Source organism: Zea mays, chromosome 2 (genome assembly GCF_902167145.1).
Source record: "Zea mays cultivar B73 chromosome 2, Zm-B73-REFERENCE-NAM-5.0, whole genome shotgun sequence".
NCBI classification, from domain to species: domain Eukaryota; kingdom Viridiplantae; phylum Streptophyta; class Magnoliopsida; order Poales; family Poaceae; genus Zea; species Zea mays.
In genome coordinates, this window is record NC_050097.1 from 204,709,630 (window position 1) to 204,729,903 (window position 20,274).

The following is a 20,274-nucleotide window of genomic DNA, read 5'->3' on the forward strand; positions in this document are numbered from 1 at the left end:
GCGCTCTTCAGTCGACAGAGCCGAAGTGACCGCGGTCACTTCGCCGCTCCACTGACCGACCTGACAAGAAAACAGCGCCGCCTGCGTCACTCCGACTGCTGTGCCACTCAACAGAGTGAGGCTGACAGCAGCTAAGTCCAGCCTCGGGCGCCATAGGAAGCTCCGCCTCGCCCGACCCCAGGGCTCGGGCTCAACCTCGACGCTGGACGACGGACTCCGCTTCGCCCGACCCAGGGCTCGGACTCAGCCTCGGCTCCGGAAGATGACGAACTCCGCCTCGCCTGACCCCAGGGCTCGGACTCAGCCTCGGCTCCGGAAGACGACGAAGTCCGCCTCGCCCGACCCCAGGGCTCGGACTCAGCCTCGGCTCCGGAAGACGACGAACTCCGCCTCGCCCGACCCCAGGGCTCGGACTCAGCCTCGGCTCTGGAAGACGATGAACTCCGCCTCGCCCGACCCCAGGGCTCGGACTCAACCTCGACCTCGGAGGAGCCTCCGCCTCGCCCGACCTAGGGCTCGGACCGACCACGTCACAGGGGGCCATCATTGCCCTACCCCTAGCTAGCTCAGGCTACGGGGAACAAGACCAGCGTCCCATCTGGCTCGCCCCGGTAAACAAATAATGATGGCACCACGCGTGCTCCATGACGACGGCGGCTCTCAGCCCCTTACGGAAGCAAGGAGACGTCAGCAAGGATTCGACAGCCCCGACAGCTGTCCTTCCACAGGGCTCCAGCGCTCCTCCGACGGCCACGACATCACATGAACAGGGTGCCAAAACCTCTCCGACTACCACGACTGCATGTACTTAGGGCTCTAGCTCCTCTCTGCTAGACACGTTAGCACACTGCTACACCCCCATTATACACCTGGACCCTCTCCTTACGCCTATAAAAAGGAAGGTCCAGGGCTCTCATACGAAAAGGTTGGCCGCGCGGGGGAACGGGCCGGCGCATAAGGCTCTCTCTCTCTCCCACGCGGACGCTTGTAACCCCCTACTACAAGCGCACCCGACCTGGGCGCAGGGCAACACGAAGGCCGTGGGTTTCCCCTTTTGTCTGTTTCTTCCCCCCTTCGTGCTCCATCTCGCGCCGACCCATCTGGGCTGGGGCACGCGACGACAATTCACTCGTCGGTCCAGGGACCCCCCGGGGTCAAAACGCCGACACTTGCAAACTGCAAGATTTCATTGCTCTCTCTATATATAGATACACACATGACTGCTTATACAATGTTGCCGTCACAATGTAATACACTTTCGTAGTTTCATATATATTATTATACCTACAAGTTGTCCCTGTATATCAACTACATTTTTTCTTACTGTGTACATTGACAAGGTCAACTCTATGCATCTTTCAAAAAAACCCACATAGGGAGCGAACAATTTATTAGGGCTTGTTCATTTATTTTCAATCTATATAGATTGAAGGAGATTGATACAAATTGAGAGAAATTGTGATTTACTAGGGATTGAAACTCCTTTAGGGCTTGTTCGGTTAGCTCTCAATTCATATGGATTGAGTGAGATTGGGTGAGTTTAAATTCCAAACAAGTCAAACTTTTTCTTATTTTTTTTTCCAATCTTATCCAATTCATAGGTAACGAGATTAACCGAACAAGACCTTAATCTCCCTCCATCTATATGTATTGGTATCGAACGAACAAGCTCAGTTTTTTTCACCATCCAATCCTATCCAGTCCAGTGAGTAAGAATATAATTAAGCTGGTCGCTGCTCTATTTTCACCATCCACCAGCTATGCGACTTTTTTTTTACAGCGTCCCTAGTCTGGCGCAAGGCAGGGCAAAGGAGAGAGGCAGCAGTAAAAATCGGGGAACGACATCATCGAAAGAAAGAAGACAGTGGGAATCAATCAGTGCTTAGACCGCTGACACCACTGTCGGCCGGTGCACCGCAGCGCGTCCCGGCGGCGTTTCGCCGGCTTTGCCTTTGCTACCGCATGGTCAAATGGACGAGGTCCACCGAGACAATAACCACTGCAAACCCATCATCTCGGCGTCTGGCCGCCTGACGCGACAAGACAATCAAAAGCGAGCCCGACCAAAGCGCCATGCGTCCCCACTCCCCCCACCCCACACACACGCTGCTGCAGTAAACCCGCCGCTGCGCGAGCGCAGGTTACCCCATTACTCCATGTCCCCACGCCGGCAGCAGCGGGCGTCCCTTACCGCTTGCAAAATCACTTTTCACCTCTCACATTCTCATCCTCTCCTCGCTGCGGTTAGCCGGGTCACCAACCACCGACTCAACTGAACCACGCCCCTCGCTGCCGCGGCGCCGCGCTATGGACGGTGCGTCGTGGCCCGCGCGGTGGCCTCCGCCGGTGCCACCGCTGCCCAGCCAGGTACGTCCCACGTGCGCATCTCGGGGGGGGGGGGGGGGGGGTCTGGACTTCTGGTTCTATCGTTTAATGCGGGGTGGGGGTAGGTCGTGTTCGACACCCAAACAGTCCGGGAGTTGGTTTCGTGTTTTAGTGGCTTGCGAATGGTGTGTGCGCACGATTTTGCAGTTGAAATGCTGCCGTACGGGATTATTTCGACGTTTCATTGCTTGAGTGTCCGTACTTCGCCGCTAAACATGGCGTTGTTACCGTGCGTGTACATGCAGATGGACGGCGTCACTCTGCGCCACCTGCTCCGCCCCTTCGCCGCGCAGGAGGCCGCGGCGGCCGGCCGAGTGGCAGCAGCGCCAGAGCAGCTGTTCGCAAGTCATTCGACCCTGCAATCCGGGCCGCCTCCGAGAGTGGGGCCGAGCAATGAGTTGCTTACTCAAGTTCCGGGGAACTATTGCACTTTCGATCTTGCGCCGGACCTCACTCGGGCAAATGCGAGCAATGCTGCTGGTACCATTGATTTTACTCGGGCTGGTCCCTCCAGCAGTGCTGCCACTCTGCCCAAGTATCCGAGACATGGATTGCCAGCTAGCAGTAGCAATGAGCAGTCCTCTTTTGGAGCGCTTTTCCCGAACAGAAGTGCTAATGGAATGGGTATTTTTACTTGTCAAAGTTCGGCTAACGAAGGTAAGGTTCCAGTGAATTTGGAGGCAATGACTACATGTCCATAATCGTAGCTTTCCTGTGATCTGACCACTCGCGGCAATTTCAACTTGCAGGAATAGCAAATGTTGGTGTGCAGTTTCAGGACTCAAGTGTCCATGGACTGCAGAAATTGCCATTCAAATCGATGACTCATCAGCATCCTACACTGCCTGGTGATCGAATCCGTGTCACCTGTATGAATGTTGGTGGGTTGAACTTGCAATGTTGTTACAACCTGACTTGACTACCACAGTATCACTGTGGCGGTAGTCTTTGAGATGGCTACAAAGTTACACTGAACATTTTTTTGCCACATCTAAAATCTGTACCTGGGATGTCCTCAAGTAAAGACAGTCATTTGAATATGCACGATTAGTTGTGTGCAACCAAAACATTTACATCCTCCTTGCAAGAAAAAAACATTTATGCCCAGCTATTGGACGATGTTCCTGCTTTCAGCATTTTAATAGCAATATACATTTGGTAAAAGCGAGAAATTTTGAGATTACTATTGGTTGATACTTATAACAATATCTTGATGCTATTTCCCAAATCAATTATCCTCATTTGACATACATTGTTGAATCTCCTGACATGCCCATGGCACTTGAATAGGCGGAGAGTTTTTTGTGGGCGAAGCTGGGCTTTTTGGAGTTATCTGCTTGTGTCATCGGTTGCGAATGTCTGTAGCTAAATTCTGCGAGGTGCTAAAGGATTGTCCTAACTATTTTCTTGGTTTCACATTTAACACTGCCATATATTTTTTCTGCTGGTAAAGCTATCCAATTTATGCCTGAAATTTTAAAGTTATGTGCTCGCATATGCTTGTTACAGCATGCTGGAGGAATTCCAGAAAAAGCTGGTGAAATTGTCTGCTTGGAGAATGGCATGAGTATTGCACAATGGTTCAAATTCTGCATAGGGGTGAGTATTACATCAAGCCGTGGTCCCATCTGTTGTAGTTTGATTGGTCCAAGTTACATATTAGTAGAAGTAAATGCCTTTTGTCCATGAATTAGTTGCAAAATATAACTCATGTAAAAGACTTACTACAACAATGAATTAGTTGTAAGATTTCATTATACAATATAAAATAGTGAAGAGCTAAAGAGCATAAGCATAGTTGCAGCTCTTGGCGAGGTCGGGTCAAGTTACGGTTCCAGTTTGTAATTTCCTTGGGGAACTTGCTCAGCAAGATCCCCTCTTTTGTAAGGCTTTTCTTCCTCTCTATTATAAAGGATGCGCAGTTCTCCTGCGCGTTCGATAAAAAAATAGTGATTACAACTGTCCTTATTTAGTTGTGCTCTTCCTGCACACCTTTTTCTTTGAGACATTTTTCTCTCTGTATGGACAAAACAAAGCTCAGGGATGCACAGTTCCAGCATGACTGATGTGCATGTTGTTGCAGTTCAAACATTTATGCAGAGCTTTCATTACATACCCCCCTTTGTATGTATCTAGGTCGGAGGATCTATTGCTAACACCAGGTGGGATTGGCCGGAATGGGCACATATGAAAAGTTCTCCAGAAGAGCACATATTGAAAAGTCTTGCATCAAGAAACAGTGGAACAGGAAAAATGGGGTTGTTAAGTAGATATGGAAAAATCACTGGACATATGAACAAACCGGCTTATTCCAATGATCTGTCCGTTGAGGGTGGAGGGCACACTAATGTTGAGAAGCTAGTAAACAGGACAGATGAAACATATTACAGAAAGAGTGTTGATGTGCATGAAACTTTTACAAAGAACTCTGCTTTACTTCAGAATTCCGCTGTGGTGAATTTAGGGCCCGCTAAAAACCATCCAGTTCATGCATTCGACTTGAACCCACTTACCACTCCTAGTGGAAGCCCACACTTTGAAGCAAGCATGGGAAGACATTACAATGGAAATCATTTGGCCCATAGTCATGGAATCCATTTGGAGAAAAACTTTGATGCGTCATTTTGTAATCCTATGCCACGTTTTACAGGAGTTATGAACCATGATAGTAGGGCGTGCAGACCAAATTTCTCCAATAAAACATTCCAGGACACTTTGAGCAATGCTTCAAACACTGAATTAAAGCTTGGGCAATCTTCTTATCATCAATCTATGACTACTCTTTCCCCATTGGGGCAATCAACGATGATTGAATTTCAGAAACCCCAAACACATAGGCCTCCGATAAATCAAAGTGAGCTTGCCTTTTGTACCTTGTTTCTTTCATTATTTTCTTTGTGCATTGTCATTCAAAGGTACAGTTTTGTTTCTGCTTCGCATGCCAAGACTCTTAAGTGTCAAATTGAAAGGCCACAATTAGAAACTGTTAAATATTTTTTATTGATATATGTTAATTTTTTGTACGATTTGGAGCATCATAGTAGAAACGTCTGATTTGATTCATAATTATACGTGCACATCCTTTGAGACTTGAGAGCACTTTTTGCTTGTGGAACACATATGACATGTAACACCATGATCATGTGGCTCAGATCCTTCTCCAAAGCAAGCAACAAAGATCAGCAAAAGTCTATCCGAACATAATGAACCATCCATTAGTACCGGAAATAAGAAGCAACCACTTGAAGTTGTTAATGGCATGAAGCGTTCTGAAGGTGATGAGCTTACAGATGATACATCCAAGAATTCATTTATCTCATTATTTCTTTCACACCTTGAGAGGAATAATACACCCGAACCCATCGATGACATTCTCAACAGTAATGAGCACTATCTTCCTAAGGCCCTGGATGTTGCATGTGGTTCTGATCATCCAGAAAGTGCCACTAGACAGATTGAAACAAGGGTGCCTAATGATAAGCACTCAAAGTTGGCCTCAGCCATTGTTCATACGAAAAGGAGATCAGAGGGCATTTCTCTTTCAGTGGCTTCTTCTGGATATAATCCTCAAGATGCATCCCATGCTAATAGTCAGGAACACTTGATTCATGGTGATTCCTTGTCACATTTGCTGCCTAGTCAACCTAACACCGGAATCTCGAAAATTTCTGCAAGGGTTTCATGTCATGCAAATTGCATGAGCTGCATTCACGTGGGTAATAAATCCCATCAGGTTGCACATGGTGAGATTGGGGTTCCCTGTTTCTATGATAAAATGGTAAGTTGACCTTGTTGCACATAGCAGAAGCAACAACAAGCACATCCATCAAAACGGTTGTTTTTTACTTCTTTATTACTTTTCTATAATCCATGCATTTTTTTTGCAGGCCAGGGGCCATGGTACTTTTGAGCGAGTTGATGACTGCACACATAGAAGTTTGAGAGCTTTCACAAAAATCAGTTGCGATAATGGGAAATCTTGTTGTTCTTCTCGTGAGCTTCTACCTAGCTTTTGCCAAAATGATCAGCCAACATTGGGAAAATCGATTTGTGGATGCTGTTGCAAAATTCAGGAAGATGCTTCCAAGCTTGGTTTTATACCTGGTCACATGTGCAGAACTCATTTTTCTAGTGATGTTGGTCCAGTTCTAGCCAATAAGCCTACTATTGAAGGTTGCTTTCTTCATCTGCAATGGTTGTTTCTATGATGAACAACTATTTAAATGTTTCTAAGCTTTAATTCATTGTAAACCCTTTTTTGTTTTAGGGCTAGATGAATTTTGTGCTTGCAGTTGCTCCACTTTTACACAACGATCATCATTATGTTCTCGGGAATACGTCTTGCAGTCTTCCTGTGACTCATGTCCCATTAATGGACTGCACTGCAGAAGGTAAATTGGTTTATTTGATCCTCCTGTTTTCCTTGTTGCTATTCTTGCTGGGTATTGCCATCACACTATGAACCTTTGTTTTCCTTACTGTTTACATTGATCAACGTTTTAACCCCGTGATTGTAACCAAGATGCACTATTATGGTTGTGATCGAATTGCTGCCTTATTCTGGGTATTTGTAGCCGAGTTGATTATGGTCTGAGTAGCACTCCTCAAGTCCTGGGTTCGACTCCATGTGGGAGCGAATTTTAGGTTGGGGTTAAAAAAAGTCACTCGTTGGTTCCCTTGGTCAGCATGGGTGAACCGACCTATGGTCGGCATGCCCTCGTACAAGGGGCTGGTCGTGTGGGTTGGGCCTCAAAGCACGGGTCAAGCCCGAACCAATAGGGGGCGACATCCCCACGTATGGGGGAGTCAACTTTCGTGGCTTTTCTCGTCCAGGCTCTGGTTGAACTCTTCTTAGTGAAATACCGTGGGGATGGTATTTCCCCCACCGACTGAGTTTTTTCTTCTCATTTTAGAGAATATGTATTCTAGCAGCATACATACCATAATTTAAATTATTTGTGAAAGTTCTGTAGTTTAGGGGTTTAGAGTTAATTCCTCTATATTCTGATGTAGGAGCATCCTAATAAAAAAAACCCTGCTAAATACTTCTTTCCTCTAACAGTTCCCCTTATCCCAAATAACATACAAGTCAGACAACATATCACCCCAAATTCGAGGGAGGGGTTTTTTGTTGCATAAACCTTAGTTTTGACTTTAAATGTTATATATGGGAACTCTTGGACATGCTCTAATAGCTCAGGGGGCTTGACACGCTTTTTTCCATCATTTAATTCAAATTATGATATCCTTTCTGAGCTGTGATCCTTCCTGTTTTTTTTCCTGAGTGCAAGGATATAGTTACTGTAACATTTGTGCCAGACTAAGATTTTTTTTTAGATAATGGAAACCAGGTCCCGGCTTTGTCCTCTATGAAAGGAGGTACAGCCTTACAAACAAAGTAACATCAAAAGATCAACACTCCCAACATAGAGTGCAATCTTACACCACAATTCTTAAAATAAACACGACACCCAACAGACATACTATAACCTCAATATGTAATCCTGTTCGTAAAAGTCCAACCAAAATAAGAAAAAAATTGCATAGATGCGACTTCGATCCGTCGACACGTCTCCTTGATTATCTCCTGGTCTTCAACCCTCTGCAAATATCCCCAAAACCTAAGCCAATGGGTCGCCCGAAACAGAACCTGCAAATAAGTAACCATCGGGGTTTTGTTAAACACTAAGTCATTCCGACTTATCCAGATAGCCCAACATAAAGCTGCAACACCTGTAATAATCAGATTTTTAACTTTGAGGTGCACCCCATGCAACCAAGATCCAAAAATATGTTTAAATGATCTCGGGGTACTTAGACCAAAACACCAATATAAAAGCCTCCAAAAGAATCTAGCGTAATGACATTTAAAAAACAAGTGTTGTATAGATTCATTCGAATCACAGAACACACATTTTTTACTTCCCTGCCATCTACGCTTAGCTAGATTGTCTTTCGTGAGAGCTACACCTCTAATAAGATACCACATAAAGATATTAATTTTCAAAGGTATTTTCATCTTCCAAAGCGGTTTGAAATAGAAAATCTTGGGATTACTAATAAGAGCATTGTACATCGAACGGACCGTAAAAAGCCCCGAGGTTGACAAATTCCATTTGAACTCATCTCTCCCAGTGGATAGATGAGTATGAGCAATACTCAAGACCAATCTATTCCAACATAAAAGATTACCACCCACCAGCGCTCTGCGGAAAGAGATGTTTAGAGGAATCCTATTAAAAACATTTGCCACTGTATCACTTTTTTTACGAGCTATATTATATAAGGACGGAAATTTTATCATTAGAGGTTGTTTACCCGTCCACGTGTCCTCCCAAAATCTAATCTGCTTCCCATCTTTAAGAATAAAGGAACCAAGACCAAAGAATTGGTCTTTAACTTTCAGTAGCCCAGACCAAAAATGAGAGTCACCAGGTTTTCTACCTACCTTTGACAAGGTACAAGATTTGAGGTATTTGTTCCTAAGTAAATTCTGCCATAGACCGTCCTCATTAATCAATTTAAATAACCATTTACCAAGCAAACACTTATTTTGAACCTCTATGTTCTGAATACCTAGACCTCCTTGGTCTTTAGGTTGACAAAGAATATCCCAACATGCAAGTCTATACTTTTTTTTATGATGATCTCCTTGCCAGAAGAACCTAGAGCGATAGTAGTCTATTTTTTCCAGTACACCCTTAGGCACTTCAAAAAAAGACAACATAAACATAACTAAGCTTGTGAGAACATAATTAATCAAGACTAACCGGCCACCTACCGACATAAGTTTTCCCTTCCAGCTGCTCAATTTCTTTTCAAACTTTATCTCTATGGTTTTCCAATCACTATTACTTAACTTTCTATAATGCATTGGGATCCCCAAGTATCTGAAAGGAAAGCCGCCTTTTTGGCATCTAAATAGAGAGAGATAGAGTGTTTCTTCCTCCTCAGTCAGACCAAAACCAAAAAGCTCACTTTTATGATAATTTATCTTTAACCCTGAAACTTGTTCGAAAGTTATCAATAAGAGCTTTAAATTTGCCGCTTTTGCTAAGTCATGTTGCAAAAAAAAGGACGGTGTCATCCGCATATTGCAGAATGGATAAACCCCCATCCACTAAATGCGGGATGAGTCCTTCGAATTGACCCTCCTCTTTTGCTCTATTTACCAAAATAGCAAGCATGTCTACAACTATATTGAATAAAATAGGAGAAAGAGGGTCCCCCTGGCGTAAACCTTTATAAGTCTGGAAATTTGCACCAATATGGTCATTCACTTTAATGCCAACATGACCACCTGTTGTGACTGAATTAATCCAGGCACACCACTTTTCGGAAAAACCTTTCATACGTAATGTTTGTTGTACAAAAGGCCATTTGATCTTATCATAAGCTTTCTCAAAGTCAAGCTTCAAAATCATCCCACAATCCTTTTTTCTACGCAGCTCGTGAATAGTCTCATGTAGAACCACTACCCCTTCCATGATATTCCTGCCTGGTATAAAAGCTGTCTGGGAAGGGCCTATTACCTTACTTGCTACCCCCGATACTCGATTTGTAAGTACTTTGGTAAAGATCTTAAAACTAACATTTAGTAAACAAATAGGTCTATAATGTTGAATAGACATAGCATCTTTACTTTTAGGCACGAGAATAATGTGGCCAAAATTAAGTCTAAAAAGAGGTAACTCCCCCTTATGGAAGGCATCAAACAAAGCCAACAAATCATTTTTTATAACATTCCAGAACACCTGATAACGCTTTGAAGTAAGGATCTATCTGGGGTTTCCTTTTTTCCTTCCCTTTTTTGCAACTATTGTTATCATTATGTACTCTGTACTTGATCTGATCCCAAAGTTCATTTAGGATTTTTGTCAGTCAAACCTTTTAACTTCAGCCATCTATATCTAAAACATAATATAAATTGACATAAATCGATGTTAGATCCATCACGAAAAATTAAAGAGGCACGTTTCATTTTGAATTGCTAGTCAATGTGAATTATTGGAGGCCGTTTCATGGCCTAATGGACTTCTATTTTGGATTGGGGAACAGTATAATTCTCTTAGTACTTAAATCTTGATTTTAATGTTATTGCACTTAATTCTCTTACCATAGCCACATTTGTATATATATCAAACTTCATGAATGTGCTTCTGTACCTATCTCCATGCTTGTATTTATGTACGTTTCTTTATTACAGTTGTATGGGACATGCAGCAGATAGCTTAACAAAACACTCTCTGTTTGATCCTCTTAATACAAAAGAACGAGGTTCTTGTTGCAATGGAAGATGCTGCTACTCTGTAGTCCCAAAATGTTTGTCTAGTTGTGACTTTACAAAACACTGTGATGTCATAATTGACCAAATAGGTCATGCTGCACCTAAAGATAACCATCAGCTGCAAATGCCTACCAGATGCTGCACACTGGGGGAGAATGAGAAGTTAATATGCCAATGCTTAAGCAATAAAATAGCTGTAAGAAACTTGCCTCAAACTTCTCATTGTAAAGATGTCTCTGAGAAAGTAATGAACCAGCCTTCTATTGCTATAACGGAGAGACTGGAGAATGTATCAGAACCTTCAGTGGCTGATGACAGTTCATCCAAAGCTGTAGCAGAGAAAAAGGATGCTTATAGAGATTCTGCAGTATCTAAAGGACAGCCAAATTTTGGTTTCTCATCTGGGTCGTCCAGCATTATAGTGACAAAGTTCCAGAAATCACCTGAATTTAACAATGTATCCTCTACTGCTAAACATAGCAAACATAAAAATCTGTGTGATGAAGGATCAAGAATTGAGAAAAGTTCAGCATCCAGCTATGTGCCTACCAGTACAGGATGTGAAGAACCCCTAAATAGTTCTGCCAAATCTGAGCTGGGTCCATCAAGAGTGAAGCGCAAATGTAATCAGATTTCTGAGGGAAGGAGACTGGAAGAAACAGATAATGAGGAACATTGTTCTGAACTGCTAAAAAAGACTAGAACACTGAGGTGCTCTGTTAAAGGTTCTGAATCAGATGATTGTACTAGGGCTAGTTCCCAGTCGTCCCAGAAGGGGGTTTATCAACCACAAAATGAGGTTAACTCATTTTCTTGCAGGGTGTTGAGAACCAAGCGAAAACATCCTATTATGCATCTAAATAAGCATGTGAAACAGCTTCACAGACAGACCAAGTTTTTTGAAGGTGATGAGCAACCAGATGCCAAGGGCAATTTTCTTGGTGGATTAGATTCCTATGATAGAAAGAGGCAAGTAGAGGATATGAGCACTCTGGATAAAACAAGACATCACCAGGAAGGGAGTCGAGCATTTGTCCGCAAACTTCCTAAATATGTGTCTCTGAATTGCATTGTTAATGAACCGAATACTAACAGTGAAGGTGCTTGCAGTGGGAGTGGTGGGATTGATTCTAGTTTAATTGCTACAGGGATTACAAACGATAACAGGAAATCTCCCAAAATTGTTCCTCTCAATCTGGTTCTTAAAAAGGCTAAGAGATGCAATGCTGTTAAACTCCGTAAGACAGAAAGCACCCACTTGTATGAGGAGAAAAGCTCAGATTGTTCTGTGAACAGCTCAGATTATTCTATAGAAAAGTATTCCGTTGATGATGAAAATTGCAGCCCACAAGCTGAATATGAACTGCAGGATTCCAAAAGGAGTAGGTATTCATCTAATGATCTGAGGTCACATGTGGCTCTCCACAAAAGAACATCTGGTGGTATGGTTCTAGAACATTCTTTTCAACTAGTTTGAGCATATATCTTCCTTTGATTTTCTCTTAGAATACTAGGAATATGAAATGCCATCTCATTTCAGTCATTGGAGAAGATGACTCTCTTGGTCTAACAGATGTGGAAATAAATTGCCTGTCAATATCATCATCAAGTAATGGTATGAGAAAAGTACCATAGTATGGTTGGCCGTATATTAGTGAAACTGATTATGCTCCATAAGATGGAAGATATTGCTTTATATGACCTGTAGTTAGCACTTTTTTAGTATTTTTAGAAACTTTGAAGTCATTTCAGGAAAAAAGATTGACTGTGGTTCACCATGTAGTAAACAGTTAAATTATTTTTTCAACGACTTATGGAACTGGTAAGAAACCCATTTTTGTTTTCTAAAACAACATTACACAACCAAGAATTGATTCAATGCCACACAACTACTGCTCTTTTGTTTTCACTGAAAAAAACACATACTCCAGATTATGTATTAACTATTCGCATGAGCAACAGATGTATTTTGTACATAAATACTGTATCAGGATGCACTATTAAACGGCACTTTTATTTTACTAACCTAGTATTCGACCATGTACAGGAACCAAGAATCGAAGAACAAGTGTATCCCTTGCCAGGATTAAGAAATTCGGGAGCAAATCAGTATGCTATTCTGGCAGTGACAAAGACAATGCTGTGCTAGCCCATGAAGTGAATGCTAGGAGGTTGAGGTTCCATTATATGTATCTTATGGATTTGTTTTCCAAGAAAGGATATGTTCTTGGGAGCACACCCTATATTTATCTAGTTTCTTTCATTACTAACCGATCTGACAAATTCTGCTTATTATCTTGTACAGATACAGTGGAAGACTCAGCTCAAATTCTCCATGCTGTGTTTGTGGGATCTCAGACCTGGAGCCTTGCAATCGATTAATAGAGTGCAGCAAGTGCTATATCAAAGTATTTCATACTACTCTGTACATGTGCCCTACTATTACTGCATATTTACAGTGGCCTGTATTTTGTGTAGGTGCACCAAGCCTGCTATGGTGTACTAAAAGTTCCTAGGGGTCAATGGTTTTGCAGACCGTGCAAGAATAATACCATGGATACAGTAAGCAGTCGTTTTCAGAAAATAATTTATTTAAGCATTTATTCTGTCATGACTCATGAGATGAAGGGCATGCCTGGGTGAGAGCTATCTTACCGAGTCACCAGATCGTGGGTTCGAAGCAGCTTCTCCGTATTTGTGGGAAAAAGGCCTGCCTCTGTTGGTCCCTTTCCTAGACGACTAGACCCCACTCATCTCAGAGCCTCTGGCACTGGGTTTATGCTTTTTTATTTAGTACGTCACGAGATAGGTCTGTTCCTTTTTTTATTTAGTATGTCACGAGATAGATTAGTGAACCCACTCATGTGAGAGCCTCCGACACTGGGTTTGTTCTTTTTCTTATTCAGGATGTCACAAGATAGATTAGTGAATGCATCCTTGTGGTGATTTATTTAGCATAATATGTCATATGTGCAATGGCTTCTCCAGTTCATCTTCTTCATTGTTGGTTATGCAAATATGCAATATGTGCAATGGCTTCTCCAGTTCATCTTCTTCAATTGTTGATTATGCACGTTGATTTCTTTGCTTTGAATATGTACTACCTAAAAATACTATATTATCCATTCTTGATGTCCTTAGGAAATAAAGCTTATATCAGTAAATCTCCAATCCGCTTGATCCACAGATTTGATTTCAGGAAAAGGAGCTGTCTACATGGATGCAGTGTTTTTTTTTTAAAAAAAACTAAGTGACCACTGCATCCTATTTGCTACTCCATGGATGTTTTTTTTCTCGAACGTGCAGGAGGGCTGCATATTATTATATTAAAGAAGCACAAAGTTTATTTTACATCAACTTTAGTTCTGTTTAAGTGCATCTGTGCCTTACTGGTCTGAAATGTGGACCCAACCACTTTAACTGAAACTTTGCAAGCATTTTCTAGTGGTAGGCCATTCCCTGTACTGTATTGCCTTAGGGGCCGTTTGGATCCCTTCATTTTAAAGGAATTGGAATTTACTCAATAGAGTAGTTTATTTGGTTTCGAATTTGACATTCCACCACTTTCCAAAATTCAGATATAAGCCTATCCCAAATTCATAGGATAAGAGGTGGAAAATGATTTTATGTATCACTAGTCTATGTTTCTACTTTACAACTTATAACACGCTTTTTGGCTTGCTCTCGTATAGTAGGAATGTAGCCCATAAATATCTCCCCCATATGACCAACAATAGTATATAAATATATTCTTTATAAAATCATATTAGCTTAATTGTTCTATGCCTAAATTACGATTATTAGAAAGCATTTGTTCATGTTACAGCCTTTTTTTACTCGAACCCTCATGATACAGACTACCTTTGGTTTTCCTAAGATCCATCACATAGAGAATAATTGTTTCTAGGGAACAAAAAGTTTGTTCATCCTACCAGTCTCTCATTACATCTGTTTCCAGGTCTGTGTGCTGTGTGGTTATGGAGGTGGAGCTATGACAAGGGCACTGAAAACCAAGAATATTTTGAAAAGTTTGCTCCAAGGTTTGATGAATTTAGAAAGGTCAGAATATTATGTTGATTCCTTAGGAAATGCAAGCAGTGAGTGTACAAGTAAGTAGTTACATGGGGAACGTGTCGAACATATCTTATTTTGTGCTTCCAAATCAACAAGCTTTGAACATTTTATCTGCAACAGGCTTGCAAAATCCAGTAGACAGTGCACATGGGGATAACATTATGAATGCGAAGAACATCACCAGCAATTCCTGGACCTCTGGAAAATACTATTCGAGTTTACTTGGACCACAACCAATGCAGTGGGTTCACATGGTCTGTGGGCTGTGGACACCTGGCACAAAATGCCCAAATGACACCACAATGAGCGCTTTTGATGTTTCAGGTGCTTCACCTGCCAAGAGAAATACTGTGAGTTCCATACATGCATAATCTGACCATGGAATTACCCGTAATGAACTTTTTCTTTACCTTGACTGTTGCAATTCTTTTTTCATCAGGCATGTTCAATATGTGACAGAACTGGGGGCTCATTTGTCAAGTGCCGAGCTGTAAATTGTTTGGTATTCTTTCATGCTTGGTGTGCACATCAGAGGGTATGGTATCTGCACATATACCTTTTTTCTTTTTGCTAAAAGTGTTCCTTACCTTTACTTACTGCACGCTCATATAGGAAATGGTTTGAAACTTTGGTTACAACTTATTACTTTTGTATATTCTATATTATCTAAACTGGAAGGGAGGCCTGGTGCAGTGGTGAGTGCTGCCCCACTGAGTCACTAGGTCACGGGTTCGAATTGCGGGGGAAGGCTTGCATCGATTTATCCTGTTTCCTGCCTGAATTCTCTGCATGTTCTTCAAGCTAGGAATAATGGTGTGTTAAACCCGGAATGACACAGAATGCCTGAATTCTCTGCATGTTCTCCAAGGAATAAGGGGTGTGTTTTGTTGCACTTAGTTTTCATGTAGCTTGATTCTTAAGTAGGGATGTAAAATGGTTCGGAATATATCCGTTCATCCAAATCCGAAGAAAGTGAACAACAGTTCGGACACAATTTTCGGATAACCGGTCATTTTTTCGGATATCGAATACAAATACGGATACTTTGTTCGAATACCGGATACGAATACAATATTCATAATATCTGTCGGATATCGAATATCCAAGATATTTGTCGGATATATCCGACCACTATCCGAATAAAGATCCGATGTGCAAATAGCTAGCACATCCCTTTGTATTCAGCCAAAGCCACTTGGTCTCTTTATATATAGCATCAAAGCATACCACATCCTTTCATTGGCAAGGTGGTATTAAACTTGTGTGCCTAGTGCTGCTGCGTGCCCGCAGCATGTGCTTGGGGTATCCGGCATTGGGCGGCTAGGCAGCGAGTGCTGCCAGCGCTGCCGACGTCAAAGGCCCAAAAGGCCAATAGCCCATGTACGGTTGCATGTGCTGCCATACCATATTCCTTCCAATGTTTTTTTATCTTTTTTATATTGTGATTATAAAAAATTTATCTTGATGATTAATGCTAAAATACTAAATGAATTACTCTTCATAAATATAGTTATTTCTTAAGTGCTATCGTCATGGCTATATGTTCCTGATTTAATTATTGGGTTCCGACCGTTACCGATGCATCTCCAATCAATTTTTTCTGTTATCCCACATTTCCAATAAGAGTACTAGTTCATACTTATTACAATAAGGCCATGTTCTAAACTTCAAAAGCTAATTGTTAGTCAGCTAATACGTTGTTAGCAGATTTTAGTTGAGTTGGAGCAGCTAACAACTAATAGCTATTTGTGAGTTATACCTAACAATTAGTTGGTTTATTAGCTGACCCATTCTAAACCTCTCAACTAATTTTAGCTACTAACTATTAGTTTTATAATAGGGCATAAGTATGGTACATGTGAATGATGAATTTTCTTCATATCCGAAGAGAATATTTGTAACCGATGTTATCCGCATCCGACTTGTTCCGTATTCGACACTTGACTATCCATATTCGTAACCGAGACAATCCATATTTGTATTTGTATCCGAAGCTATCCGCATTCGAATTCGAACAAAAAAATGAAAACAAATATAAAATCAGTAATATTCGTCCGTATTCGATCCGGTTACATCCTCTTTAGGATGGTACAAGCCATGTGCTTTCCAATAGTAACAAAAAAGTTCCTGTTTCTTTTTCCCAGTGTACTGTTTTTCTTTGTTTAGTTGTAAAACAATAAAAAACTCGACATGCGAGGGTAAGACAGCCTCCAGGCATTGTATTAAGAAGACTCACATAGGTCGAGAAACCCCCCGTACCCCTCCTCACCCATACACAACGGTATCGTAGCCCATGTGAGAACGACCACGACAGGGGCCAGGCCTTAGACATGTGCTTTGGCATGGGACAAATGAGGTTTTTTTAACCCCAGCCTGAAATTCGCTCCCACGAATAGTCAAACTCAGGATGACAGGATCTGAGGAGTGCTACTCATACCATCTAACCAACTCAGCTAGAGGCCCTTTCGCAGCTGTAAAAGTTGGTCCTTTTGTAATTTATCACATCTTCAAACTCAGGTTTCAATGGTTGTATCTTATATTATGTTCGTGGAGCTTATATTTTCCATGTCCATATTTGCTTGTGATATCTGTCAACAGGGTTTGCTGCAAAGTGAGCCTGAAGGCGAGCACAATGAAAATATTGGCTTTTATGGGCGATGCGTGTCTCACGCCATTGTTTTTTCTAGTCACGTTAATCCTAAGAAAGAATACTTTAGAAACAACAATTGGACATGTGCACGTACAGAGGTAATGCTTTTTGAACATTTTTATCGTCTGTAAATCAAATATCTGTATGACTGTATAGCTATATGTTATTTGAAACAGGGTTTTAAAGGCCGAAAGGGAGAAGGCTTTTCTGATAGTAGCCATAAAAAATATGAAGAGTACAGTGGCGAGTTCGGTGTTTCCCAAGAACAGATAAATGCTTGGTTACGCATAAATGGTTCAAAGCCCTGCGGACGAGGACAGGTATTTTCTTTCAGTTATCTTTCATTGTAGTGATACATCATAGCTTGCAGCATACTCGGTTCTAAAGTGGAAGATGTTTTGTTTTGGCACTAAGTCAAACTTCTCTTTCACCAAGTTTGTAAAAAAAAATGCACGTCTCTACACCAAATTGGTTTCATTAAATCCATCATGAAATATGTCTTGATAATGCATTTATTTGGTAGTGGTGGAACTTGACCAAACGAACAGATGACCGGGGGATGGGACAGCTTGGTCTTAAACAAGCGCTGCCCCTGCCTCGTTCGGTCTTAGCTAGAGGATTCCTTTTTGTATTGTACAGTGGTTTAAGGGGTCTTTGGTTTAAAGAATCAATCTATTCTAGATGAGGTGGTGCATCATGAGTCCATTCCATAAATTTGGTGGAATGAACACAATCCTCATATTATTACTAATTATTATCCTATGAGAAATGAAATGGTGATGGATCAACTCATTCCATTTCTCAAACCAAACACACGTAACAGTGACCCCCTGCTATTTTCCCTGATTCACTGAAACATCTTACATTTTGGAATGGAAAGAAAATATTACAGAATCAATTGTTGGGACAAAGCACTAAATGTTCCATGCATGTCATTTTTCCATTTCAGAAGGAGTACATCCATTACAAGCAGTTAAAAGGGTGGAAGCATTTGGTTGTTTACAAATCTGGCATACATGGACTTGGTCTCTACACATCAGTCTTTATTCCACGCGGCTCTATGGTAATTCAACTGATAATGGAATTTAGTAAAAAGTCAAGTTACTGCCACCAAGTTTGGCATATGTTTAGATAACCCTGAAAACTAGCCTTTCATTTGGTTTAGTCCCTTCAACTATTCCGGTTATTCCAATTTACCCGTTAACAACATTTTTTACTTTTGTTTGTCCACATTCAAGTTGATTTTTTAATTTCAAAATTTGTGAGGTGATAGTCGACACCATAATTTATGATATATATATATAAAATATTTTTTATAATTATTTTGACCAGTTAGGACATTTAATAATAAATTAACTCTAGAATACAAAATTGCATAAAATATAATTATGAAACAATTATAATATATTTTAAAAAATAAATCATGACATCTATTACCACTTCACAAAATCCGAAATTTAAACTCAACTTTTCCTTGGAGAAACAAAAAGACAAATCTTGTTAAGGGGCAAATTGGCCAATTGAAATGGTTGAGGTAGTAAATCAGACCAAATGTTAGTTTAGGAAGTTATCCGGACTTTGGCCAAAATTCAAGGGAATAATTTCAACATTTTCTAGCAAATAAAACCATTCTCAGGTTTTGCATAAAAATGTTTCAGGTTGTAGAATATGTGGGTGAAATTGTTGGGCAACGGGTTGCTGACAGAAGAGAGATCGAATACCAGTCCGGGAAACGGCAACAATATAAGAGTGCATGTTATTTCTTTAAGATTGACAGGGAGCATATTATTGATGCCACCCGCAAAGGTGGGATTGCAAGATTCGTCAATCATTCATGCCAGGTAATAACTTGTGCTTGAAGCCTTGAACATTCTTTAGATACCCCTTGGAACAAGAGGGATGAGACTTCTTTTGAGATTCTAGTGTGCTTATTATTCTAATGTACGGTTTTATATTCATTCAATTCGTTCATTCTTGGTTGAATCAGCCAAACTGCGTTGCGAAAATAATCTCAGTCAGGAATGAGAAGAAGGTAATCATTTTGCCTATATATATGTTTGTTTTCTTATAAAATTAATATTCTGGATCGTAAATTTTAGTCGTAATGCCTTGTGTCAGCCTCGTTAGCCTAAATATCTCCTACCTCTGACTAAAAAATGGTACTCCCTCCGTCCTAAAATAAATAAATTCTTTTCTATACATATGGTCAAACTTAAAATACTTAGGATAACTCTAGAGGTTGTTTTGGTTTGAGTCGGAGGGAGTAATTCACCTTGGTTTTGTCCTAAGTCAATCTTGTTTAATTTCTACTAGTTTTGTAAAAGAACCTAATAACTAACATCTAGAACATCAAATTTGTTTCATTATATTCTTCACACAGTATATTTCAGTAGAGATTTTATATGAATTTGTAGATTAAGTTAGAGAAGTTTGACAAATCCAAAGTGAGCTACAATTTGGAAGGAGGCCGGAGGGAGTGTATATGTTAAGCTACATGATTCCCACAAGTTCCAGCTGTGGACTAAAATTTGACTTTGTTATTTCTATGTTCATCCAGGTAATGTTCTTTGCAGAACGGCACATAAACCCAGGGGAGGAAATTACGTACGATTACCACTTCAACCGGGAAGATGAAGGCCAGAGGATCCTTTGCTTTTGTAGATCAAGATACTGCAGGCGGTACCTCAATTAGTTTCCGGTGGGCGTAACATGTCTATATATAACTTATATATCTATATGTATATCTTATATATTTACAAATTACAATTGCGATTCATGCCTGCTGTATATGTAGGAACTTGCATCTAGAACTGCCTGTTTATCTTTTGTGAAGTCAAATGAGTTATCAGCTGTTCATGTGACACTGAAGTTTCTTGTC

The 20,274-nt window shown here is 41.0% G+C and overlaps 1 protein-coding gene across 2 annotated transcripts; it reads left to right on the plus strand.

Moving 5' to 3' along the window:
* The first annotated feature begins 2,029 nt into the window (after positions 1-2,029).
* LOC100273824 (uncharacterized) lies at positions 2,030-20,264 on the plus strand. 2 transcript variants are annotated; one of them, XM_008669325.3, is made up of 23 exons: positions 2,030-2,367; positions 2,631-3,042; positions 3,135-3,266; positions 3,676-3,764; positions 3,895-3,984; positions 4,522-5,239; positions 5,538-6,163; positions 6,273-6,558; positions 6,653-6,776; positions 10,592-12,114; positions 12,213-12,287; positions 12,720-12,843; positions 12,978-13,080; positions 13,151-13,234; positions 14,631-14,781; positions 14,867-15,096; positions 15,186-15,281; positions 17,345-17,494; positions 17,573-17,716; positions 18,346-18,459; positions 19,055-19,237; positions 19,384-19,428; positions 19,954-20,264. In XM_008669325.3, exons 1-23 carry the CDS (start codon positions 2,308-2,310, stop codon positions 20,086-20,088), a joined length of 5,694 nt encoding a protein of 1,897 aa, XP_008667547.1. In that variant the 5' UTR covers positions 2,030-2,307; the 3' UTR covers positions 20,089-20,264. The 2 variants fall into 2 exon arrangements, with proteins under 2 accessions (XP_008667547.1, NP_001315972.1); NM_001329043.1 differs by lacking the exon at positions 12,213-12,287 and having other exon boundaries at positions 2,103-2,367; positions 19,954-20,258.
* The last annotated feature ends 10 nt before the right edge of the window (positions 20,265-20,274 follow it).

Coding starts and splice junctions, on each gene's coding strand:
- LOC100273824 (XM_008669325.3), top strand. CDS start 2,308: ATGGACGGTGCGTCGTGGCCCGCGCGGTGGCCTCCGCCGGTGCCACCG. Junction 3,765..3,894: donor CTGTAGCTAAATTCTGCGAG/GTGCTAAAGGAT, acceptor TGCTTGTTACAG/CATGCTGGAGGAATTCCAGA. Junction 12,844..12,977: donor CATGAAGTGAATGCTAGGAG/GTTGAGGTTCCA, acceptor TATCTTGTACAG/ATACAGTGGAAGACTCAGCT.